We start from the raw sequence: 26759 nt of genomic DNA, 5'->3' as shown, positions 1-26759 counted from the left end.
CATGGAGCATTGCAGGCTGAGCCAGGGCTACCCGTGGGGGTGCTGCAGGAAGACCACTGGCAAGGAGGCACCCCTACTGCTTGCGAGTGTTCCTCCGACATCAGGCCTTGACCCTGTCACGCGTCCTCCTCCAGTCCCCCCACCCTATCCCCTGGTCCTCTGTGGTCTCCACGCCAGCCACTCCTCCTGGCCATGCCCACACGTCCCGGCTCCCGTCAGTGCCCTGGGCCTTCCCACATCCTGGCCATGAGGACGGAGAGCAGACAGATGAGGGAGAGGGTCTGGAGGCTGAGCCGGGAGCCAGGGGTCCCCTGAAGGAAAGGGGGTGCCCCAGAGGAGTGCCACTAGCCGGGGGCAGGTCCATGTTCTGTTGGGGCACAGGGGACCTGTATCACCGTCCTAGGAAGGTTGTAGAATACTTACTGGTGTGCAGCATACTTACTGGTCTGTAAAAGACTAGGAGAGCCGGGGGAGGAAGGAGCTGCGAGTGCAAATGACCACCATTACTACGACTCCCGAGCAAGAGGAGACCGGCAGCCCTAACCCGCCTGCCACCGGGGAGCGGACAAGCAGGCGTGTCCTCCGGCTGCAGGCTCAGTACCTGTGTAGTCCTCTTCGTCCTCTGGAACCTCGGCCTGGGACAGTGACATGGCAGTCCTCGGGGGCTCCAGCTCCGAGGCAGAGAGCTCCAGCATCCGAGAGCGGGACTGGTGGGTGCTGAAGGCTGTGTAGGGGTGCTCAGCGGTGCCGTACAGGATGAGGGTCCACTCCCTCAGCTTCCCTGGAAGGCACAGGATTCAGATTCACCCAGAGTCCAGAAAGCCCTCAGGAGGCCCAGGACGTGCTCCAGCCAGGGATCTCCGCCCCTCAGAAGTGCCTGGCGCTGCCGGCTCAGGTCGCCAGCCCTCCTCTGACAGCAGGGCTCCCAGCCCAGTGCCATTCCCCCCTTGTTACCCCCTGCCCAGCCACCTCTCCCTCCTTGGGTGGTGGTGCAGCCCCTCCCCCACAAATGACTGCCACCCCCACAACAAGTAGCTCCCTCCCTGTCTGGGAAAATCCAGGGGATGGATCTGGGTTAGGCGGGCCCTCAGCCTCATCCCATGTGTTCCAACATGCTAGCTGGGGTCTCTACCCTGGGTCACAGGACGGTGAGTCTTGGAAACAGAAAGACGACTGGCACCCTCGCTGGTCTGCATGTGTAGGCAAGGGGACAGGGAGCCGCAGGGACCACCCTGCTGCCTCTATGAGGGAAGGAGGCCGGGGCAGCTGGATATGCTCAGGTGTGAGGAGAAGGGGAACCTGGCCTGCACCGTGCAGGTGGGATCACTGATGTAATACAGCCCACAAGGGCGGGGGTAGACACGACTGCAGGCCGCCTCCCTCTCTCAACATGTGTGGCCAGCGTTCGGGGCTGTGGGACTGTGTTGGGAGGGTCACTGATGTCACCATCGTGCAGGTGAGGGGCCGAGGGCCAGTGTGACCTGCTGAAGGACAAGCGTCGGCTCATGCTAATGGGCTCCGGTTGCCCCAGCTACCCAGGGTTTATTGAGAAGAGGACTGACTCCACAGGAACTGGTTCTGCCATGCAGTGGGAGATAGGTCAGCACTGGTTTCTCTTACCCAGCATGGCCGGATAAGGTCCCAGCCTGAGAGCTGCAGCCACCAAAAAGCCCCCAAGACACGCTCAGGCCCTCTCGGCCTGACTAGGATTAAAGCAGGTAAGGAACCTGTCCTGGGCTGACGGACCCCTGGGACATGTCTCCAGAGGGTGTGGCTCTTTCCGTGGCCAAGTTCCCAACACAGCAAATGATACTGACAGGGAAATGCTTCATGTGGGCCCAGGTGCAGCAAACACAGCCAGGCTAGGAAGCACCGTCCATTCTCAAGCCCCAAGGATCAAATCAGTTCCTCACAGTGCTGAGTGAGGAACACTCATGGTGACTGCAAGGGGAGCGTATGACCACAGGCAGCAATGAGGGCTCTACGAGCTGTAATCAGAGTTGAGATTTATTTCAACTTTGTATCATGTCTCCAGAAACCCCACCAAAGGCCTCGTCACTAAAGTCAGATGCTTATTTTAGGCAGAGGTTTGGTGGGACAAACAAGAGAAGGGAGGCTGCTCAAAGCTTGGGATCAGCACAGCCTGTGTGTGAGCGGGGAGAGCAGAACCAATACCAAAAAACCATGGGAACAGCTCCTAAGAGTTCTCCTCATGAGGAGAAACCAGCTTCTTTCCTTCCTTGTGTGTCTGTAGGACACGATGGGTAGGACCTTAGCGAGACTGACTGCAGCAATCACTTCTCGCTATGCGGAAGTCACTGTGCTGTGACCTTATGCTTCTCAGGGCCACGCGCCAATTATATCTCGATAAAGCTGACAAGAAAAATAATCCCAAGAAACCAGCAGGAGGATCTGTCTTGCAGGGAGGCCTGGAAGGGAGGCCGAGAGGGGAGGCCGGGAGAAGAGGCTGGGGTTCAGGAATGGAAGAGAGACTTCCTTTTTATTGTTTTCCTTTGTGGATGGTTTGATTTAAAAAAAGAAAACCAACCAAAAACATGGCATATATTGCCTTTCACATATATGAATATTAAGTCATTAAGTTTAGTTTAAAAATCTATAAACAGGGACTTCCTGGTGGTCTAGTGGCTAGGACTCCACACTCTCTGCTTCCCCTGAAGGGGGCCCAGGTTTGATCCCTGGTCGGAGAACTAAATCCTATATGCCACAGCTAAAGATCTTGTGTGCCGCAACTAAGACCAGGTGCAGCCAAATAAATGATTTTTTTTTAAAACGAGATCAAACCAGTTAATCCTAAAGGAAATCAACCCTGAATATTCATTGGAAGGACTGATGCTGAAGCTGAAGCTCCAACACTCTGGCCACCTGACGTGAAGAGCCAACTCACTGGAAAAGACCCTGATGCTGGGAAAGATTGAAGGCAGGAGGAGAAGGGGATGACAGAGGAGGAGATGGTTGGATGGCATCACTGACTCAACGGACATGAGTTTGAGCAAGCTCCAGGAGATGGTGAAGGACAGGGAAGCCTGGCGTGCTGCAGTCCACGGGGTCGAAAAGAGTCGAACACAACTTAGCGACTGAACAACAACAACAAAGAAACAAACTGGTTATACAGTCGAGGAAGCAAACGTGAAAAAGCTGAGGCCCAGTGCTTTTGATTTACATTTCTGAAACAAACGCGAAGGCTCAAAATCTACAAGTGCAGAAGGAGCAGAGTGGAAGTCCCCCCAACCTGCCTGCCCGAGCCACCATCTCTGTCCACGGCTACTCGGCTACCTGTTTCCTGAGCATCCTTCTGGAGGTGTTTTATTCTTATCCAAGCAAACATGAATACATATTCTGCCCCGTCCCTTTTATCAACACACCTGGCAGCACATTCTGCACTTGGGCTTTTCCATTAAAACACATCCTGCTGATCTTTCCATCACTGCCTCAGAGAGATGTGGCGTCACTTACTAACAATGCTCTTGACAGGCATTGAAGTTGTTTTTGAATGTCTGCAGTCACAGACAGCCTATAGCCTGGGTCACATGAGGAGGCACCAGGCAAGGCTGGCAGAGCAAGGACCCGGCACTGAATCTTGGCTCAGCCACCTGCTAGCTGAGAGGCGTCAGGCAAAGTACTCACTCTCCCTGTTCTTCAGTGTCCTCATCTGTAAAGTGGGATCACATTAACAACACCTACTTCACGGATCGGCCTGGGGAATGAAATGACTTTAACGATCGTAGAGATTCAGAAAAGTGACTCACATGGAAGTGCAGCTCTGGGCTCTCAGCTGCAGGGTAGTCCCTGCGCCCCCTCCCCCAAGTCCACACCCATCCACAGCTCCGAGGATGTAGCCCATAGCCCGTCCTAGCTCCCAGCACTCTTTCCATGCCCAGAGTCCACCCTCATTGTGAGGAGAGGAGACGCAGAGGGAAGAACCAAGGAGGAAGCAGAAGACCCACCATCCAGGTTTATAGCAGAGACCCAGCCCACACTCCATAGGACTCCATCCAGGGTTAGAGCAGAGACCCAGCCCACACTCCACAGGACTCCACCCAGGGTTAGAGCAGAGACCCAGCCCACACTCCACAGGACTCCACCCAGGGTTAGAGCAGAGACCCAGCCCACACTCCACAGGACTCCATCCAGGTTTATACCAGAGACCCAGCCCACACTCCACAGGACTCCATCCAGGTTTATAGCAGAGATCCAGCCCACACTCCACAGGACTCCATCCAGGTTTATACCAGAGACCCAGCCCACACTCCACAGGACTCCATCCAGGGTTAGAGCAGAGACCCAGCCCACACTCCACAGGACTCCATCCAGGTTTATAGCAGAGACCCAGCCCACACTCCACAGGACTCCATCCAGATTTATAGCAGAGACCCAGCCCACACTCCACAGAACTGCATCCAGAGCAACAAAGACCCAGTCCATACTCCACAGGACTCCATCCAGGGTTAGACCAGAGACCCAGCCAGCCAACACTCAACAGGACCTTCACCCAGAGCAGTAGGACCTTTTAACAAGAATGTACTGCTTATTGGTCAACTCTGCACAAGGTATCCTTACAGAAACCCAACCAGTACCATTAGTTTCCAGGAAAGGGTTCTTAAAAGATGCCCTGATCCCAATGCTTTGGCTGTCTCTCCATCAGATTCCTGAGACCATAGAAGAAGGAGGGGCACATTTGCCTGCTCAAGTGCTTGGGCAGCACTGCAGGGAGAGGACAGGATAATCCAAGCTGATGCCCGAGGTCGCTGACAAATGGCCTTGTCTTCATTCACTGTCTTCAGTGCATTTCCTCTCAATGAACTGAGCTCCTAATGAACAAACAGGGTTATTCCTATTCAAAGAGAGAACAAGAATTAAGGCAAGACTAAGGCAGAGTTTGCCAGTAGGAAAGTACCACCAATGATATCGCTTTTCTCTTCCAGCGTTTTGAATTAAGCGCTAATCCAAACAAGCTAGATGTGGGGGAAAGATTTTGTTAGATCAAGGGCTCTGAACTAATCTTTTTGAATTCCTGGCTTTTCTTCAGCCATAAGCAAAGTTATGAACAACAAAGAATTTATTAAATCTCTGCCACCCTCACACTCTTATGGCAGAAACTGAAGAGGAACTAAAGTACCTCTTGATGAAGCTGAAAGAGGAGAGTGAAAAAGCTGGCTTAAAACTCAACATTCAGAAAACTAGATCATGGCATCCAGTCCTATCACTTCATGGCAAATAGATGGGAAAACAATGGAAACAGTGACAGACTTTATTTTCTTGGGCTCCAAAATCACTGCAGATGGTGACTGCAGCCATGAAATTAAAAGATGCTTGCTCCTTGGAAGAAAAGCTATGACAAACCTAGATAGCATTTTTAAATGCAGAGATATTACTTTGCTGACAAAGGTCTGTCTAATCAAAGCTATGGTTTTTCCAGTAGTCATGTATGGATGTGAGAGTTGGACCATAAAGAAGGCTGAGTGCCAAAGAATTGATGCTTTTGAACTGTGCTGCTGGATAAGACTCTTGAGAGTTCTTTGGACTGCAGGGAGATCAAATCAGTCAATCCTAAAGGAAATTGAGTTCAGTTCAGTTCAGTCGCTCAGTCGTGTCCGACTCTTTGCGACCCCATGAATCGCAGCACGCCAGGCCTCCCTGTCCATCACCAACTCCCAGAGGTCTCTCAGACTCATGTCCATTGAGTCAGTGATGCCATCCAGCCATCTCATCCTCTGTTGTCCCCTTCTCCTCCTGCCGCCAATCTCTCCCAGCATTAGAGTCTTTTCCAATGAGTCAACTCTTCACATGAGGTGGCCAGAGTACTGGAGTTTCAGCTTTAGCATCATTCCTTCCAAAGAAATCCCAGTCCTGAATATTCATTGGAAGGACTGATGCTGAAGCTCAAGCTCTAATAGTTTGGCCACCTGATGCAAAGAACTGACTCACTGGAAAAGACCCTGATGCTGGAAAAGACCGAAAGCAGGAGAAGGGGACAACAGAGAAGAGATGGTTGGATGGCATCACTGACTCGATGGACATGAGTTTGAGCAAGCTCATGAGTTGCTGAAGGACAGGAAAGCCTGGCGTGCTGCAGTCCACAGGGCCACAAAGAGTTGGACACTACTGAGTGACTGAACTGACCGAACTGAACTCAAGGAGGGGGTCTTCAGATCTATAGGCAGTCGGTCAAAAGCACAGGTGATAACCCAGGCTTACAACTGGTGTACCAAGCACAGTGGGGTGGGGAAGAGAGGGCAGATAGTCTTGCTGGACTGAATGCTCAGTCTGTAGGGCTGATGCTGTCCTGTGGCAGGTGGTGCCAGAATGGAGTTACATTGTAGCACACCCAGGTGGAGCTGCAGAGAATTGCCTGGCCTGGGGAAATCCGCACAGGTCCAGGAGGGAGGTAGAAGTGGGTTTTTCCCTACTCCATGTTTCTATTTTACAACACCAGCTGCAGTTTTCTTGAAATTTTCTGGTCCTGCTCTTTGTTTTTGCTGCCTGAGTTGCTTCTTCCCCCCAGGGTTTGTTTTCTGTAAAGTCTGTGTCTGTTTTGATGTTGCATAAACTTCTCACATGTGTGGGGGTCCTTTTCTATTTATCAGTGAGGCACTAAGAATGATTAGAGGTTCTGCATGCTGGAATGTGAAAACACACTTTTTGTTTATTGATTTCGTATTCAGCAAACTTGCTAGCCAGAACAAAATGAGAACGGAAATGTTATCATAGCATGCCAGCTAGCTGAGATGTAAACAATGCTTGTTTTCATAGTAAATGCAAGCACTTCGCATCAGAAACAGTGGAGACCGGAAGAAAATGTACTCTTTTTAAAGTGCTGAAATAATAGAAAAGAAACAGGACTGACCCAGGATCCAGTGAAAATAACTGTTCAGAAATAGGTGGAGCCATGGCACCCTCGCCTTGATTCCGGTCGGCAGAGTCAAAATCAACGTGTCAGTAAATAAACCTATCCTTAAAAACAAACCAAAAGATGGGTTGAAATAAAGATATTCTGAGATAAATCCAAGCAGGGAAGGGTTATGGCCAGCAGGCTAAGAAATGGAGAAGCAGCTCTTCAGGCAGAAGGAATATGGTCACACCTAAAACCTGGATCCACAGGGACAGCATGAGGAAGAGTAGCTTTTTTTTTTCCCTTCACCCGGGGCTAGGCCTCCCTCTGTCACCTCTATTTAACCTTCACTACCTGTTTGGATCAGCAGTATTTTTATAATCATCCAGTTCCAACGACCTCCTATTTTAAATTATGGTATTTTCCTTTGACACAAGTCATTTAGTAGTGTTGCTCAACTATCAAATGTATAGGCTTTTTCTAGTAACCTCTTAAGTTTTGATTTCTTACGTGTACTCTCAGAGGACAGGGTTTATATACTACCAGTCCTTGGAAATAGCCTGAAGCTTGCCAAATGGCCCATGACGTGCCCAATTCTCATAAACAATCCACCTTGTGCTGGAAAGGCGAGTGTGTTCTTCAGTCATTGTGTATAGGCCCACTGGTTGGACCTAATTTTCAACTGTGATGTTCAGAATTCTCTTCCTACTGACTTTTGCTGTTTTATCTATCAAACGTACTTGAGGTACCCTAAACCTCCCACCTTGTGCGTTAGTCTGTCTTTTTCTCTTTGGAGTTTTAATGAATTTTTGCTTTATATATTTCGAGGCCATGTCAGGACTGAACCAAATCTTTTATCAACATCAGTGATCCTCTTTCCAGCTTCAGGAAGGCTTTCCACCTTAACGTTTGTTTCTCCAAAGTTAAGGGAACTACATCGGCTTTCTTTGGTTAGCATTTTCTTGGGCTACCTTTTACCATCCACTGATTCTTAACTTTGCAGTTTTCTTATAGTTTAAATATTGTTCTTACATATAGCTCTCTTGGTCAGTCACAGCATGAAGCAGATAGCATAATTAAACTCAGATAATCCAATGGCTTCCCAGGTGGTTCAGTGGTAAAGAATCTGCCTGCCAATGCAGGAGATGTGGGTTCAATCCCTGGGGTTGGGAAAATCCCCTGCAGAAGGAAATGGCTACCCATTCCAGTATTCTTGCCTGGAAAATCCCATGGACAGAGCAGCCTGGCAGGCTACAGTCCATGGGGTCCCAGAGTCGGACACGACTGAAGTGGCTTAACAACAATGAGCAGAGGAAAGGGATGATGGGGTTCCCCAGGGCTAGAAACAGAAGCGGTGTTAGGCCCACAGGTGTACTATAGCCTATAGGCAAGGGGAGGGGAGGGTGTGACCCCAAGGGATGCTGGAGGGATAAATAACTCACACAGAAGTACCCCTTTCCTCCCTCTATTCTCCTGCTGAAGTTCTCTTGGCTGAACTCCACCACAAGCCATGGGCAGAGAGCCTTTGCACAAGCCAGCCTCAAGGCAGAGTGGGGCAGACGCAACAGCAAACACTCAAAAATCTAATCTGACGATCTTTGTCTTCTAAATGGAGCAGTCTGTCTACCTTTATTGGAACTGTCAACATAGCTGGACTTCACAGCTTGTTTTGTGTATTCTAGTTGTTTCGCTACTTGTTCTGTTCTTGGTCTTTCTGGTGCCAGACACAGAAGCCCACACCATCTCTTAACATTCCAATTTCGTCTTTGTTTAGGGGTAATTCACTAGTAATTTATGAAAGATATTTACCTTATACTAAAAAAAAAAAAATCAAATAACAAAACCTCAAATCATACCATGAAGAAAATCAAATCACTAAGTGGGAATAAAAAGAGAATGAGCGAAACTCTAGAGAAGAAATTTAAGAAGTCAAGTGGGCCTTAAAAAGCATCACTATGAACAAAGCTAGTGGAGGTGATGGAATTCCAGTTGAGCTATTTCAAATCCTGAAAGATGATGCTGTGAAAGTGCTGCACTCAATATGACAGCACATTTGGAAAACTCACCAGTGGCCACAGGACTGGAAAAGGTCAGTTTTCATTCCAATTCCAAAGAAAGGCAATGCAAAAGAATGCTCAAACTACTGCACAATTGCACTCATCTCACATGCTAGTAAAGTAATGCTCAAAATTCTCCAAGCCAGGCTTCAGGAATACGTGAACCGTGAACTTCCTGATGTTCAAGCTGGTTTTAGAAAAGGCAGAGGAACCAGAGATCAAATTGCCAACATCCGCTGGATCATGGAAAAGCAAGAGAGTTCCAGAAAAACATCTATTTCTGCTTTATTGACTATGCCAAAGCCTTTGACTGTGTGGATCACAATAAACTGTGGAAAATTCTTCAAGAGATGGGCATACCAGACCACCTAACCTGCCTCTTGAGATATCTGTATGCAGGTCAGGAAGCAACAGTTAGAATGGACATGGAACAACAGACTGGTTCCAAATAGGAAAAGAAATACATCAAGGCTGTATATTGTCACCCTGCTTATTTAACTTCTATGCAGAGTACATCATGAGAAACGCTGGGCTGGAAGAAACACAAGCTGGAATCAAGATTGCTGGGAGAAATATCAATAATCTCAGATACACAGATGACACCACCCTTATGGCAGAAAGTGAAGAGGAACTAAAAAACCTCTTGATGGAAGTGAAAGAGGAGAGTGAAAAAGTTGGCTTAAAGCTCAGCATTCAGAAAACGAAGATCATGGCATCTGGTCCCATCACTTCATGGGAAATAGATGGGGAAACAGTGGAAACAGTGTCAGACTTTATTTTTTGGGGCTCCAAAATCACTGCAGATGGTGATTGCAGCCATGAAATTAAAAGACGCTTACTCCTTGGAAGAAAAGTTTTGACCAACCTAGATAGTATATTCAAAAGCAGAGACATTACTTTGCCGACTAAGGTCCGGCTAGTCAAGGCTATGGTTTTTCCTGCGGTCATGTATGGATGTGAGAGTTGGACTGTGAAGAAGGCTGAGCGCTGAAGAATTGATGCTTTTGAACTGCGGTGTTGGAGAAGACTCTTGAGAGTCCCTTGGACTGCAAGGAGATCCAACCACTCCATTCTGAAGGAGATCAACCCTGGGATTTCTTTGGAAGGAATGATGCTAAAGCTGAAACTCCAGTACTTTGGCCACCTCATGCGAAGAGTTGACTCATTGGAAAAGACTCTGATGCTGGGAGGGATTGGGGGAAGGAGAAGAAGGGGATGACAGAGGATGAAATGGCTGGATGGCATCACGGACTCGATGGATGTGAGTCTGAATGAACTCTGGGAGATGGTAATGAACAGGGAGGCCTGGCGTGCTGCGATTCATGGGGTCGCAAAGAGTCGGACACAACTGAGCAACTGAACTAAACTGAACTAAGGCTATATATAAGTCTTAAGACTATTTAAGTCAAATAAGAGACCACAAAAATATTTATAGGAGCTATGATCCAGAAAGGGTTATTACATTTGTATTTTACATGAAGCACCTATTAGCTTGATAATAACAATACTGACTATTCTCCGGACAAAAAAAGAAAGGGTAATTAAACACACACACACTGTGCACACAAACATATGGGAAAGCGTTCAACCTCCTAATTATCACAATGCAAATTGAAAGGAAGATAGCATTTATCTCCTTGAGAGTTGGCAATGACAGTGCTTACTTATGCCTGATAACCTTGTAGGTTGGTTCAACCATTTTGAAAAGCAAATTGTAAAAATGTATCAGGAATATGTATATTTGTGGTTTCCACTGCTTATCTGTCCTATGACCTTTTATTCTGGTGAATGACTCCAAGAAAATACTTTTAAATTTAGGAAAACACTTTCTGCACTAAGTTGTCTATTTATAACAGCAAAACCCCCAGAAAATAATCTATGTGTCCTAAAACAGTGGGATGTTTAACTAAATGACTTTCCTAGTGGCTCAGACGATAAAGCGTCTGCCTACAATGTGGGAGACCAGGTTCGATCCCTGGGTTGGGAAGATCCTCTGGAGAAGGGAATGGCAACCCACTCCAGTACTCTTGCCTGGAAAATCCCATGGATGGAGGAGCCTGGTAGGCTACAGTCCATGGGGTCGCAAAAAGTCGAACAAGACTGAGTGACTAAACTTTCTAAATAAGTGATGATGCTTCTATTTGGCAAGGTATTATAAAAATACATAAGATGCTGCTTACAGAGATGTGCAAGTAGCAAAAAGAAATACAAAGTCAGACATGCTGCACGGTTAGAAAACACTGTAAAATGTCAAGTCTGAAAAACTCAAGTGGAAATATGGACATACTGAATACGACGTGTTTCTGAAAAAGGATAAAGTTAAGTGTTTCAAACATTCAATGCACTTGAGGGTGGGGGACTGGGGGGAGGGGATCTGGCTGCCAGAATGCTGACCAGGGTGGCTGCACCTCTGTGGCTGATTCGACGGTGGGGAACCTAGGGATGGGGTTTTCAGGAGAGCTCTTCCTCTTCCCACGATTCCCTGTTCATTTTTATCAATGTCTAGTGCATTATTTGTAAAAATGAAGTATTCAAGAAAAATCTCATCTCTTTGTTCCACCCAAGACCAGGAGACACAGAATGATGAATGAAGCCATGACTTGAGAACGTGCACAAGCTTGTACAACCTGGACAAGCAGGGTGTCGCCCTCCCTCTCCCTCCTGCACTAGGAGACTCGGGGGAACAATGTCCTAAAACAGGCCCCTGAAAGAGCAGAAGGGAGGCAGAGGCCCTCTGAGACCCACCAAGTACTCTCAAAGCTAATGGGGTTAGAACAGGGCTTCTGGACATCTGTGTGTGTGGCCTCCCGACGTGCTCAGTTCTCTCCAGGCAGCAGGAGCAATCTCCCAGAAAAGGAGTTTTAGTGACAAACCTGGAAGCCAGCACAGAAGGCATTGCTGGAAACCTGACTTTCTTCCTAGCTGCCAGTACGAGATAAATCGAGCCATCAAACACAGATTGCAAAAGCTCCATTCTTCTTCTCGAAGTGAAGATTAGCTCAAAGCAGATGTCAATTCAACAGTCAATAAAACCAACAAGAGAGTGAGAATAGCTATGCTCTCAGTAAGAAAGAAACATATGAAAGTTACTGAACTGAAATCAAGAAACCATGGAAATTTTTATGATGAAAAAAGGGAAAGAACAGTCACATGGGAGAGACTAATTTCTTCTTTTGTTAACTGATTATTATACGGGTTATGAGTTTAACCTCAGATATGCAGATGACACCACCCTTATGGCAGAAAGTGAAGAGGGGAGTGAAAAAGCTGGCTTAAAATTCAACATTCAAAAACTGAACATCATGGCATCTGGTCCTATCACTGCATTGCAAATAGATGGGGAAACAATGGAAGCAGTGACAGACTTTATTTTCTTGGGCTCCAAAATCACTGCAGATGGTGACTGCAGCCATGAAATTAAAAGACGCTTGCTCCTTGGAAGAAATGCTATGACCAATCTAGACAGCATAGCAAAAAGTAGAAATATTACTTTGCGGACAAATGTCCATCTAGTCAAAGCTATGGTTTTGCCATTAGTCATGTACAGATGTAAGAATTGGCCCATAAAGATAGCTGAATGCCGAAGCATTGGTGCTTTTGAACTGTGGTGCTAGAGAAGACTCTTGAGAGTCCTTTGGACTGCAAGGAGATCAAACCAGCCAATCCTAAAGGAAATCAACCCTGAACATTCATTGGAAGGACTGATGCTGAAGCTCAAGCTCTAATACTTTGGCCACCTGATGCAAAGAACTGACTCACTGGAGAAGACTCTGATGTTAGGTAAGATTGAAGGCAGGAGGAGAAGGGAACGACAGAGGATGAGATGATTGGATGGCATCACTGACTTGATGGACATGAGTCTGAGCAAGCTCCAGGAGTTGGTGAAGGACAGGAAAGCCATGGGGTCACAAAGAGTCGGATATGACTGAGACTGAGCAACTGAAATGAACAGATGAGTATGCACAGCTTAAAACAGATGATTCAAATTATATGGGCTTTTGATTTAAACAAGGTTTACAGCCACAGGCACCTTCACTCACTCCCCCATCCAACAACTGCATGTTAGCCACATTCCAGGTGCTGGAGAGGAGAGACAGCATTCCGCTCTTTCTTAGCACACCAGCATCACACTGGGCCAGTGCTGACAGATGCCCATGATGACCACCCTCCCAGCACTTCACAGGGACCACTGGAGCACACACCCAATCTGCCAATGACCTTGTGCTGAGGTCATGTTCTCTAGAAAGCCAGAGTCTGTGGCAGAGCCTATGGGCTGAGGCTTTACAAGGAGGGGCAATCATGGGGGTAGGGAAGGCTGGGCAGGCAGGGGGCAACAGATACTGAGCTGGCTGTGTGTTCCCAGCAAAGTTGCAGGTTCTAGGCTGAGGAGCTCCTCCCCACGGACCTTGAAGGGCTAGGAAGGGTGTGCGCCCTGCTCCCTGGGCAAACCTCCAGTGCACTCCAGGTGTGATACCTGCCCCTCCAGGTAGCTAGGTGCTGGCGTGAACTAAGACCTCACCTCCGTATCAGTAAACAAAGGATGCTGCCACCATGGAGTCAGCTGGACCAGAGCGCTGCAGGAACTCAGAATGGAGAGAACAGGTTGCCCATGGTGCCCTCAGCTGCTGCAGCACCTCCAGCCTCCCACACAACCATGCACCCTGGAGGACTGCAAGATGAAGAAGGGTAGGGTGCTGGCCTCGGGTGTTGGGGTGCCTGTGTCAGAGGAACGCCTTCAGGGAGCCCAGAGCTCTGTCTCTTCCCACACACAAAAACACGCCAAGTTCCTTAACTTGAGATGGCTGGTTTTCTTTAATTAATACTAATTTTTTGATATCTGGACTACCTGGATTTTGTTACAAAAGCTCTAAAATGCCCTGGCTCCCTGCTTGCCCTTTGGAGCTGTCCCTCAGAGCTATCCGAGAGGCAGTTCCTTGGGCTTTAGCCCTGTGTGTCCACTGAATAAAACCTAACTCTCAACTCACCAGGTATGCATTTTTTCAGTTGCCACTGGAAAGCTGGGATTTACACGTGACCTGGAGGTGGAGAGAAAGCGGCAGCCTTCCCATGTCCTCTTGAGTCTGACTGGCCCTCCTTCTCCCTCTCCACAAGGGCCAGCTCAACTTCAAGCTGTACGACAGGGCAGCTGTGGCCCAGACATGCCTTCAGCTTCCAGGAGACCCAGGGAGCTGACATGGGGCATGACCTCCCCACTGGGCCAGAGGCAAGGTCCCCAGGCAGCGGGGCTGAGCAAACCTGGGAGGACACAGAGGGTGTGGTGCGAGATAGACAGAGCAAAGTGTGAAGTCCAAAAAGAACGACTTCCCTGGGCTTTCTTTGGTCCCTTCCTTTCTATCCAAGGGAACACCACAGGGGTGTCCCTGGTGGTCCCATGGCTAAGACTCCATGCTCCCAATGGAGGGTGTGCTGTTTAGATCCCTGGTCAGAGAACTGGATCCCACATGCCACAACTAGAGATTCCACATGCCACAACTAAGACCTGGTGCAGCCAAGTAAAGATTCTTTTTAAATCTTAAAAAAAAAAAAAAAAAAAAAAAAAAAGACTTGCAATTTCCTTAAAAATGAGAGAGTACCACAGCTTGGTAAGGCAGACAGAACAGCAGGCAAAGAATCACTCAGCTTGCCAAAGAAAAGAAACACATGACAGGTCCAGGGATGCCCACTGCAGACGTCTCTGTTCACCATCTGCACCATCGTGACCTGGAACCTCCCTGGCCTGCAACACAGGGGCCATGATCCCCCGACACCACAGGGCAGGAGACTGGGAGCTTCCAGGATCAGGTTACACCCTCAGACACCCTGCTCCACGCTCACTGCACTCAGAGTCCTCGGGCCTGAAGGCAGCAGGGTTCTGGGGTCTGCAGGCCCGGGCTCCCTCTCGCCCCTGCCTCCTCACAGACTCTGCCTCTTCTCCATTAGGTTGGCGTGAGCATGGAGCAGGTTCCAGCTGCATAACTTACCCAGCCCTGCAGCTTTACTCCGCGTGACTTGGCAAACACACCAACCAAACACGGCTGGGCCTCTTTGATCGCGCCCTGGCTCCGACTGTCAGGTTTAGGGAAAGGAGAAACTCAAAGCTGGGATTCCATAGAAGTGAGCTGGTGGAGTTGGTGTGCTGGGTGGGCTCCAGAGAAAGCCAAGAAATATAGGACCTTTGCTCAAGGCTCGACCCCAGGACACCCCAAGCTCACACAGCCACTCAGAGCTGGGAAGGCAAGCTGTGGGTTATGTTTTCCCAACAGTTTCAGAATCAAGCTGTGAGTAAATTTTTGCTTCTTCTGTATGAAAAAAATGTTGCTTAAGAAGAAGAACGGATATAGAATAGATCTGCTGAGCTGCAGGCTTGAAAGAACGGACTGGATGGTAACCTAGCGAGCAGGCCCTTGACTCTGGTGTTCCCAAGCCCCCAAGCTCTCCACTCTCACAGGCAGGTTAACCCTCCCCACAGGCACCAGGCAGGTCTCCACCTGTGTCCTCTGGGCAAAAGCCTCCCCAGGGGCACGTGGGCCAGTTCCCAAAGGTTGCAGTCAGAACCTGCACTTGTGGGACAAGGTGAAAAGCGGGCAAGTATCCAGGGGAACCCACTGTGTGCCACGTCGTGCTGGAAACGCTCACACCCATCAGGTGCCCAAACACGCACGACGGAGTTCCTGTCACTCACAGGGTCCCCCAGGCTATACTCTGTGGAGCTGGAACTGGGACCCAGGCCTCTTGACATCTGCATTCAGGCTCTTAGCACCAAATCACACCGTGGCCCCAAGTGCGGAACGCCAGGCACACTTGGGAACTTCCACTCACTTGCTACCCTGACACAGTAAACTCTACATGCGAGCCTTCAAGTTGTAGGCTTTCAAATATGTGAACGTGTGTTCACAAGTCCACTCATGAGAGTTAGTTCGCATGTCTGGTGTACACTATCACATGAGTGTGCCCTCTACACGTGGTTGTGCTCATGTGTACTTTACTGTACAGTCCTGCATAGAGGACAGTAGTTCTGTGACTTTATTTCAAGCTCAGGATGTCTAGAAGCAAGTGTAAAAGCAGCGGTGATGTAGCTGGTACTGATGTACTTTTCAGGGTACTGCACTATAAGATTAAAACTGTTTCCTCTCTTTTTCGTGTTTGTTTTTTATGCGGCATTTGTGCAAAAAGTATTATACAGCTACCACAGTGCGGTACTATATAGCCGTGTATGTTAGTTGGACACCTGGGCTGACTTTGTTGGACTCAGGAACAAATTGGACTTATAATGAGGCTCTCAGAATGGCACTCATTCATATGGAGGAGACTTACTGTATTTAACTGCCCATCTCTGTTCTAATTTATATTTTATTTTATTACTGCAAAGATTAAGTAAGTGTTAGTTGCTCAGTTGTGTTCAACTCTTTGCAACCCCATGGACTATAGCCTGCCAGGCTCCTCTGTCCACGAGATTATCCAGGCAAGAAGACTGGAGTGGGTTGCCATGCCCTTCTCCAGGGGATTGTCCTGACTCAGGGATTGAACCCAGGTCTCCTACACTGCAGGTAGATTCTTTACCACTGAGCCACCAGGGAAACAGCTGTTGTTGACTGGTTGCCACTTTTCTTATGAATTGCTTTTTTAAGCTCTCTGCCTATTTTTCTAGTGGGAAGCTTTGCATCTTTCTTAGCAATCTGTGAGATTTCTAGACTTCTTAGTGATTATTTATATATTAATATTAGGTTATATTAATATATAAAACATTAATATTATATATTAATATTGTCTGTCTGCAGTCATCTAACCATGGGAGTTGAGATGTTAAGAGATGAAGAAGGTGTCTTCCTGCCTGTGTATCAGAATTTTTTATACCAAATACTGTTTAATTATCTTCCTTGGAAAAATGAATTTTTAGCATATTGAGAACTCAAATGATGACTGTTCACTGATGAGCAAGATTTAATAAAAGAAAAAAATGTAGTTTGATTTATTAAATAAGCAATTAAACCAATGGTGATTAGACTTTTACTCCTCCAAGTGGAGAAGTAAAGAAATGAACTAACGAAATAAGAGCTCCTGATTGTGAAGTCTGGTCCTTGGGGCAGAGTCAAGGCTCTGCTCAGAGGGGCTGGCTACTGGAATAATAAGGAGTTGGGGTGTGGGTGGGTAGGCAGAGCAGTTTGTAAGGTCTGAGTCCTGGTTGTAATTGAATGCACTCCCACTTAGAGTATGCTCATTCTCACAGCAAGTCCTTGACATAATGAGGTAGATCTGCCATTACATGCAGATGACATGGAACTATCTATAGAAAACCCTGAAGGTTCAGTTTAGTAAATCCAAGAACTATCAGAACTGATAAACGGGTTCAGTGAGGTAGCAGAATGCAGTGTCAGCATACAGAAATTGGTCGCATTTCTTTACACTAACAATGAAATAGACAGGAAATGTAAAAATAAAACAATTCCTTTCAAAATCACATCAGACAATAAAATAAAATACTTGGGACTAAACCTGACCAAGAAGGTGAAAGAATTACACGCTGAGAACTATAAACGTTAATAAAGGAAATGGAAGGTGATTCAAAGAAATGGAAAGATATCCCATGCTCTTGGATTGGAAGAATTAACAATGTTAAAATGGCCATGCTACCCAAAGCAATCTACAAATTGAATGTGATCTCTATTGAATTAACCATGATATTTTTCGCAGAACTAGAACAAATAATCCTAAAATGTATATGGAACTGGAGAAGACCCAGAACTACCAAAGCATCCTGAGAAAAAAGAACAAGGCAGGAGCTATATCCCACCTCCTGTTTTTGTAAAGTTCTGTTAGGACAAGTATGGTCTTCATGTGTGTATTTCCTGTGGCTGCTTTTGCACTCAAACGGCAGAACTGAGTTGCTGGCACAGAGACCAGAAAGCCCCTCACAGAAACAGTGTGCAGTCCTTGGGCTACAGAGAAGTGAAAAAGGCCGTCTGTGAATTGCTCGAGTTTGTCCAAAATATTTTGTAAATATTTTTCTGATTTTAATATTATGGTATTCTTTGCCAAACAGAAGTTTCTACTTATGTGTGTATGAATCCACCAAGATAATGATTTCCTTTCCAAATGGTGCACCAACTGTCAATAGCTTTGATCCAACACTTTGTTTTTGCCCCACCAGTTAGAAACACTGCACTCAGTGTGTCTACATGGCTCGGCTGTGGTCCCTTTGCCTCATCTATTTTGGCACCAATGCCATAGTTTTTTAAAAAAATTTTATTTTTAATTGGAGGATAACTGCTTTACAATACTGTGTTGGCTTCTGCCATACAACCGCATGAATCAGTCATAAGGGTACCTATGTTCCCTCCCTCCTGAAGTGCCCTCCCACCCCTCACCCCATCCCACCCCTCTAGGTCATCACAGAGCCCCGAGCTGAGCTCCCTGTGCTCTGTTTACATACGGTAGCGTATGTGCTTTAATCCTACTCTCTCAATTTGTCCCTCCCACTCCTTCCTCTGTTGTGTCCACAAGCCTGTTCTGTCTGCATCCCTGTTGGTGGCCTGCAAACAGGTTCATCAGTACCTTTTAGATTCCATACATATGCATTAATATGTGACATTTGTTTTTCTTCACTCTGTTTAACAGGCTCAAGGTTCATCTACCTCATTAGAACTGACTCAAAGGCATTCCTTTTTATGGCTGAGTAACATTTCACTGTGTATATGCACCACAACTAACTTATCCATCCATCTGTCCACAGACATGTAGACTACTTCCATGTCCTCAGTTCAGTGCAGTTCAGTCGCTCAGTCGTGTCCGACTCTTTGCGACCCCATGAATCGCAGCACACCAGGCCTCCCTGTTCATCACCAACTCCTGGAGTTCACTCAGACTTGCGTCCATCGAGTTAGTGATGCCATCCAGCCATCTCATCCTCTGTCGTCCCCTTCTTCTCCTGCCCTCAATCCCTCCCAGCATCAAAGTCTTTTCCAATGAGTCAACTCTTCGCATGAGGTGGCCAAAGTACTGGAGTTTCAGCTTTAGCATCATTCCTTCCAAAGAAATCCCAGGGTTGATCTCCTTCAGAATGGACTGGTTGGATCTCCTTGCAGTCCAAGGGACTCTCAAGAGTCTTCTCCAACACCACAGTTCAAAAGCATCAATTCTTTGGCACTCAGCCTTCTATTGTAAATAGTGCTGGAATGAACACTGGAGTATATGTGTCTTTTTTGATTATGATTTTCTTAGGGTGTACGCCCAGTAGTGGGATTGCTCCATCATATGGTAGTTTTATTCCTAGTTTTTAAAGAAATCTCCATACTGTTCTTCATAGTGGTTGTATCAATTCACGTTCCCACCAACTGTGCAGGAGGGTTCCCTCTTTCTACCTCCTCTCCAGCATTTATTGTCGATTTTTTGATGATGGCCATTCTGACTGGTGTGAGGGGATACCTCAGTGTAGTTTTGATTTGTGCTTATCTAATAATGAGTACCACAGCTTTTTAATTATTATAGTTTGAAAATGTTTAAATATCTGCATTTAATTCTTTCAGAATTTTTTTCCCTTGTCTACTCTTTCAGAAAACTTCATGATCATTCAGTTGAGTAACACTCCATCCCTTAGTTTCAAGGTGATATTTGCTGGGAGTGTGTTAAAATGGTAGATTTGTTAAGAATGGATTAATTAATGATACTGAAGCCAGGCAGAGTATATAGAAAAACTCTTAAAGATTGATAACCATCTATTCTAAGCGCCTATTGTGTTTCAAGAGCTCCGGTGAGTTAAAAAAAAAATACAGGGCCAAGTGCACACCTGTGGGTCACAGTGAGGTCTCAGAAGTCAAGTGTCCCCTGGAGCCTCAGGCCAGGGAGAAGGGAGGAGCCCTGACCCTGGTGCACAGCAAGCTCCAGGTTCCAGGCATCTGTTAGCCTTTGTTATTTCATTTGATTTTTATCTCCTAATTGCAACACTTAAAAGCAAAAAACCCAACCACAAACATCCTAAAGCCAGACACCTGAAGGCTGGCCACAGGGATAATGAAGGAAACCTCTGGGTCGGACTGATAAGGGTGTGCTGAACACCGATCAACTGAAATGCCAAGGGCAGAGGCAACCCAGCTGTGAGCGGGGTTTGTACTCGATTGCACTCCTAATCTGGCCTGTGGAGGGAGTGACCCTGGGAGAAGATGCACCGTTTTCTTTGGCCTAGGAACTGAGGAGGAAAACAATCTCCTCTGTAGGTGAAAGAAAAAAAGTTTTAAAACACGACACATACCAGGCTGAGAATGACAGGAGGTGAGCACTGTTTGAGGGAGGGAGTCATCTGAGGACTTAGTTACTCAACCAGCCCGGGGTCTGGTCCCACTCGTGGAGAGTTGTCATCCAGCATACCCCTGAAGTGAATTGGTTGTTTTCTTTCTTAAGCAATTAAGACGCAGAGGATGAAGGGGACTTAAATGCACAGTACTGATCAGCAGTCTGGTGCCCCACGCACTGGTTCTAGGGATCACGGCAGAGGAAGGACTGGCCACATTTTCTGCCGCGGGTGGCTCTGTGCTGCTGCTGCATTCCTGGCCCTGAGGCCAATGGAGACCTGGTGCCCAGGGGCCACCCTGACCTGATGACCAGTGACGGGACAGCATGCCAGCACCGACCACATCCTCGAGGTGGCTCATAGGCCCGAGTTTCTCCTGGGCTTTGGGGTCAGCATCGGGGTAACCCCTGGTTGTCCTAGGTCACTGTCTGGGGCCCCACCACGCCAACCTGCATGGTTCAGGACCTGGCCCTCACTCTTCCCCTCCCGGCCCCTCTATATGCAGAGAGCCAATGAAACCAACGCTGGCTCCACCCGGACGGCCAAGACTGGGGGCCTGTTCCTGTCCTGCACGGGGAGCAGAGCATGTGGCTTGTCAACACTGGACACCCTGTTCCCATAAAGGCCACCTCAAGAGTGGTGTCTCCACAGGTGGAGCTCACACACATGAACCCGCCCCAGGGGCCACTGCAGGGTCAGGCAGACGCTCTGGACACTGAAGGGGGTGTCCCCGCCCCCTTAGTCCAGCAGGTCAGACAAGTCCAGAGCTAGAAGGCAGGTGTTTACACTGCTCTGGGAAAGGACAGTCTTTCCAAAAAATGGTGCTGGGCCAACAGGACCTCCATACACAAAAGAAGGAACTTGGACTCTCACCTCACACTATACACAAAAAGTGATTAAAACCAGACCCAAGTCCTAAACCAAGGAGCTAAAACTATAAAACTCCTGGAAGAAAACAGTTTTCAAGCTTCTTTACCTCAGGTTAGGCAATGGTTTCAACATGATGTTAAAAGTGAAGGAAAACTAGAAAAAATAAATTGAATTTCCTCAAAATAAAAAATGGCTGCATCAAAGGGTACTATTAATAAAGTAAACCATCCACACACTGGGGGAAAAGGTTTGCAAATCTCATTGTTTGGTAAGAGTCTAGTGTCCAGAATATTTAGAGTTCCTCTAACTTGATGATAGAAGACAAGCCAGTTTCAAGGTGGACAAATGACTTGAACAGACATTTCCCCAAAGAAAGGATAAAGTGGCCAATAAGCATATGAAAATATGCTCTACATCACTAAGCATTAGGGAAATGCAAATCAAAACCACAGTGAGACACTACTTTTCATCCACTAGGATGGTTATAACAAAAGAGAGTGCTGGTAGGGAACTTAAAATCCTCCTATCTTGATGACAGGCACTGTCTGGCCACTGTCAAATTTCCCAGCAATTCCTCCAAAAGTTAAATACAGACTTACCACATGGCCCAGGAATCCCACCCTAGGTACACAGCCCAGAGAACTAAAAACACACGTCCACACAAAAACTTGTACATGGATATTCATAATATTAGTTATGAAGAGAGAAAAAAACCTCAGTTGTCCATCAGGTGATGAATGAATCAGCAAAATGCGGTCTCCATCAGTACAACGGGAGAGTAGTTAGTCGTAATAAGGAATGCAGTGTTGACACTGGCTATAATACTGATGAACCCTGAAACATGATGCTACACAGAAGAAGCCAGTGAGAAAAGGTCACAAACACTGTGATTCCCTTTATATGAAACGCCCAAAAGCGGCAAGTCCAGAAATAGAACATAGGTTAGGAGCTGCAGGGTTGCGAGGGGTGGGGAGTGGGGTGACTGTTGAACATGTAGGGATTCCCCACTGGGATGATGACCAAGTTCTGGAATTAGATAGTGTGATGGCTGCACAATACTGTGAATGTACTGAAAGCCATTAAAATGTACACTTAAGAGTGATTAAAGCAGTGAAATTTATATTATGTAAACTTTACCTCTAAGAAAAAGCGAAGAGTGGTTGAGGTACTGTGGCTGAGTCAAGTCTAGGGTTAACCACAGGGTTGAAACACAGGAGGTGTTGGGACCATCCCAGGAGCCACTGACCTTGCTTCTCCCGGTTGCGGACCTGGGACGGCATGTCTTGGATTTCCAGCGTCCATTCCCCCTCGGCCTTCTCTCCCCAGCAGTGCACGGTCATGAACTCCCAGTTTGTAAAGCCTTCATTGGAATGATCCAACAGTCTGCAATCGGAGTCGCGGGGTCAGTCCAGAGGGGCCCAGAAGGGATGGTGGGTGGACCCTGGCTGTGCAGCACCACCCTGCAAGGTGCCTGAACCCTCAACCTCGACAGGTCCCCAAGCGCTCACTGAGGAAGGCGGCCAAGGGGCACTTGTGGCGCCCAGCATGAGATGGGACTTCATCCCCCACCCTAGGCTCCTTCCCCACCCTAGCTCTCACACGAAGACTCCAGGCCCAGGGATCTGCTGCAAGCCCCCCTCCAGTGACTGGCAGAGCTGAAATGCCCTCTCCTGTCCTGGGTTCTCTCCATCATCAATAAGTGCCCTCATGCTCCACCCCAGGAGGGTTCCACAGAGCTGTGATCCCAGTTCCTGGACACTGCAAAGTGATGGCAGTGGGGCCATATCATTCCTTCCTGCAAAGCCACAAGGTGTCATGGAGAAGGCTCTTCCGAAATGCTAACTTGTAGAGTAAAGGAAACACTCACATTGTCTGAGAGCAGCACTGTTCTCCAGAAGATAGGAGTGAGGAACATGAACCACTGCTGAGCCCCGGGGAGAACATACCCTCGCTTGGGCCCCAGGGCTTAGCAGGTCCCCGCAGGTGCACGTGGGGAGAGGAGACACCCTGGGCACTGTCCCCACCTCCAGGTCCCCACAGCTGCACGTGGGGAGAGGAGACACCCTGAGCACTGGCCTCACCCCTCCAGGTCCCCACAGGTGCATGACCCCCTCGGGCCTTCCTGCTGGACCTCCGCCTGGGTCCACTTTCTCTAGCTTGCTTCAGGCAGAAACAGGGAGCCGCTCACGGGTGCCCTCTATCTCCAGCCCTCAGACCCCGAGAAGAAAGGTTTCCAGGCTCCTCATGGATGGAGGAGCCTGGTGGGCTGCAGTCCATGGGGTCGCTAAGAGTCAGACATGACTGACCGACTTCACTTTCACTTTTCACTTTCATGCATTGGAGAAGGAAATGGCAACCCACTCCAGTGTTCTTGCCTGGAGAATCCCAGGGACGGGGGAGCCTGGTGGGCTGCCGTCTATGGGGTCGCATAGAGTCGGACACGACTGAAGCGACTTAGCAGCAGCAGCAGCAGCATCTCACTCTTCCTTCACAACCTGTCTATCTCTACCTCTAATGTGTAGGGGCTCTTTACTGTTCATCAGAAACTCAGGTTTCATGTGACGTCAGACTCAATTCCCAGTCGGGGATTCTCTAAACGTCCACCATGCAGAAATGTTTACAAAGGGAGCATGTTCTACACAAACAGAGAGGGGAGGGGAAAACTGGTACTTTCTTCTAAGAAACCACCAAGGTCAAGGCTGATCTTCACAGATGACCCCCGATGAATGTAGAATAAAGACAAGCTCTTTCTGGGATTGAGAGACGTAAGACATCTGCTTACTCGAAGCAAAAAGCAACCTAGAATCCCAAAAAAGCCGCTGAATTAAGCAAGATCAAAAATAAAGTAGGTGATCGATCCCACACTTGATCTTAGCTGAGAGGTCAAAAAGTGACTAGATTCTGAAACAGACACTGCTGCTGTAATCCCACAGCCTGCCCTGGAAAGATCCAACTCCCAAGACTCAGCTGACGGCCTGGGCTCAGTGTGACCCAGGGCATGGGCAGCTAGGAACCAGGTGAGCCCAGGTTCATAGCCCTCTCATCTCGGGGCTCCCACCCTGGGCCTGAGCAAGGAGTGGGAGTTAGGAGGGGAGGAGCACAGAGTCTGGGCCAGCACTTCTATTGGGTTATCACATCTAGTCCTCATAACTCTGCTAGCTGAGATGGAGGAACCCTCAGGATGCCTCCAGAGCCAAGGAGCAGTGGTACCCCCCTGCACCCGCTGGCCCGTGGAGGAGCAGGCTGCAAGCTCCGGTCTCTGGGTCCGACAGCCCATGCCTGAGAGGTGACCTCAAGAGGGCCGGGAGATGAGCAGCCCTGCCCGGCCTCAGCTGATGCAGGGAAGGCCCTGAGCTCTCTAGTGAGCGTCTGTCCGTGGAATGCAAGCCTGCTACCAGACAGCTTCCAATTTCTCAAGAAGACTAGACTTGCGGATTTTTAAAGGAAACTTCTAAAAGTTCTAACAACAACTCTGGTTGCAAAATAGCACAAAGCTGCAGCTTGCCGGCTAGCATCCTCAAATGCTTGTGCCCACATGGTCCCCAAGTGTAGAAGGTGGCCCGGGCCCCCTCCAGAGGGGAGACACCACTGTCACCCTTGTGCTATGAGGGGGAGCCCAGCAGGGGCACGTATCTCTCCACCAAACAGACAGCCAAAGCCTCTATCACTGCCTGCAGTGATAGAAAAAGTGGAAAAGGTTCTGAATGTCTGAAGGCTAGGCTGCAGGAGGCTATTTCTCAGGTTTGGGGGGCTGCGTGTGTGTGTCTCCAGAGCCCCCAACATGCTGGCGCCTTGCAGAGTCCTGTGACACTGAGCTGTGCCCAGCCCCTACCTACCCCTCGCCCAGCCACCCTCTCCAGACCCCATCCCCTAGCCCCCCGGCCCCTGCCCACCAGGACTCACCTCTTTGCCAGCAGCTGAGACCTGGTCCCAGAAGGGGATGTCAGGTGGATCTGCAGGTCCCCACGGCGTGGGTGGGAAATGGAGACGCGGGCCACCACGTGCTCCAAGAAGCCCACGTGCTGGTCTGAGTGGTCAGCGCAGGCAGTGGTGTGGGCGGTGGTCCACAGCGTCTGCACCACTGGGATGCTCCTGCCAAGGGTACGGGGTGGGCTAAGGGTGGGGCTCCAAACCCCAAACTTGTGCATCAGGGGACAGAACAGGCCTCTTGGTCAAAGCCCCTTGTGTCCCCCTTTAGACACGCCTGTCAGAGTCACATCACCTGCCCTGAAGAGGCTGATCATTCTGGGATTTGCTCAGAGAGACTTAAAGAGTGTCTTCCTGTGCAGACTCAGCCTGTACACCCAGAATTCGGCCCCCTCAGTGTGGCCAGCTAGTCTCCTGAGCAGCCTAGGGTATGAGAGGCTTTAAAACCCCGCCACTCTATCTCAAAGACTGGCCTTGAAGATACAGGTCATGATGCCAAATGCTAACAACAGCAAACACTTCCTGAGTTGACTACATGCCGGGCACTGGCCCCTGGTCTGCATACCGACAAGGACCAACCCATTTAACCCAGAGAGGTCACAGAGCTGTGGGGGCGCAGAGCTGGGACACATGAACACATGTGAGGCTCCGAGTCCCCTGCGTCCACCTGAGCCACGCTGTCCTACATGGACCCACAATCACATTCAAGAAACCAGGAAGTAGGAGAGGAACAAGGGACCTGGGGTCACTGGTGGGGGCCACACTGACTGGACCAGAGGACTCTTCACGGAGGCTGGACAGGAAGTCTGCTCTGGACGGTCCTGATGGAAGGCTGTCCCCACCTCCCCCACTCCACAAAGGGAGTCTGTTCTCTGAACAAACCCAGGGAGTTTTCCATCTGGGGTGATCTCTGGGGATAGGCACCATACCCTGATCCCTCAGGATTCCCCAGACGGAGCAGACAAGCCTTCCCCTGACACTGCTGCAGAGCCAGGCCAGGCCACCCGCTGACGCTTTACCTGCATAGCTCACCCTGACGGCCTGTGCTTAGGAAAGGCCACCCTCTGCCCAGCAGCATAGGAGTAACTCTGCAACACTGGGCCAGCACTCAGTTTACTGCGGGGAGTGCTGTTTCCACTATGCCGACTTCCCTCTGGGGAGGGGGCTTCCCTCAGAGGGAGCTCCCGTGTGGGCTCAGTGTCTCCGGAATTAAATCGCTTGGCTCGACAGGGCCTGAGTCATAAAAAACAATCAAAACACTTATAAACAGTGATGTAATTCCCGAGGAGACTCTCTAAATATTTGAAAACATGACTTGTATACGTCGTAAACTGACTGAGCGATGATGCCTACTTCTCCCAGTGCTTCTCCCAGGTTTTACTATCACTGTTTAGTGGTCAGCAGCCACGCCCAGCCCCACAGGCATTCATTCATCTCCAGGTGAACTATTCCCGCCTCCTGCATTGAGGAGGCAATGTAGGTGCTGGGGAAGGGGGTGGTGGACACTCCCCTGTGAAGACTCACTAAGCAACCTAACATCTCCTCATCTGAAAAGCAAGACAAGGGTGAAACAGACACAAAAGTCACAACCAAGCTCCCACCCCCAACCATCTGCCAGCCGGGATGGGAGCAATCACTTTGCTCTAGAAATGCATCCCACCTAGGAAACCCCGCTACCAGTGATGAGGGGCCTGACCTCAGGGTACAGGAACAGAAGACCTTCACACTCCCCACAGCTGCCTCCCCAGCCTGGCCTTGGAGCTGATGCCCC

General features: G+C 48.7%; 1 protein-coding gene across 2 annotated transcripts in view; it reads right to left on the bottom strand.

The window, feature by feature from the left end:
• The window catches only part of PCSK6 (proprotein convertase subtilisin/kexin type 6), a 171614-nt gene that overhangs the window by 18301 nt on the left and 126554 nt on the right, over nucleotides 1-26759 (bottom strand). Inside the window, exons 12-15 of one of the 2 annotated variants that reach the window (XM_027957143.2) lie at nucleotides 24965-25153; nucleotides 22308-22444; nucleotides 602-781; nucleotides 443-481 (exon numbers count right to left, since the gene is read on the bottom strand). In XM_027957143.2, coding sequence (XP_027812944.1) covers nucleotides 443-481; nucleotides 602-781; nucleotides 22308-22444; nucleotides 24965-25153 — 545 coding nt within the window. The remainder of the gene's footprint in view (nucleotides 1-442; nucleotides 482-601; nucleotides 782-22307; nucleotides 22445-24964; nucleotides 25154-26759) is intronic. The other variant, XM_027957144.2, reaches the window with a different exon arrangement.

The sequence above is a fragment of the Ovis aries genome, chromosome 18 (assembly GCF_016772045.2).
Source record: "Ovis aries strain OAR_USU_Benz2616 breed Rambouillet chromosome 18, ARS-UI_Ramb_v3.0, whole genome shotgun sequence".
Classification (NCBI taxonomy): Eukaryota; Metazoa; Chordata; class Mammalia; order Artiodactyla; family Bovidae; genus Ovis; species Ovis aries.
The sequence above is the reverse complement of the archived record's forward strand: the minus strand, read 5'-3'. Positions and strand labels throughout refer to the sequence as shown.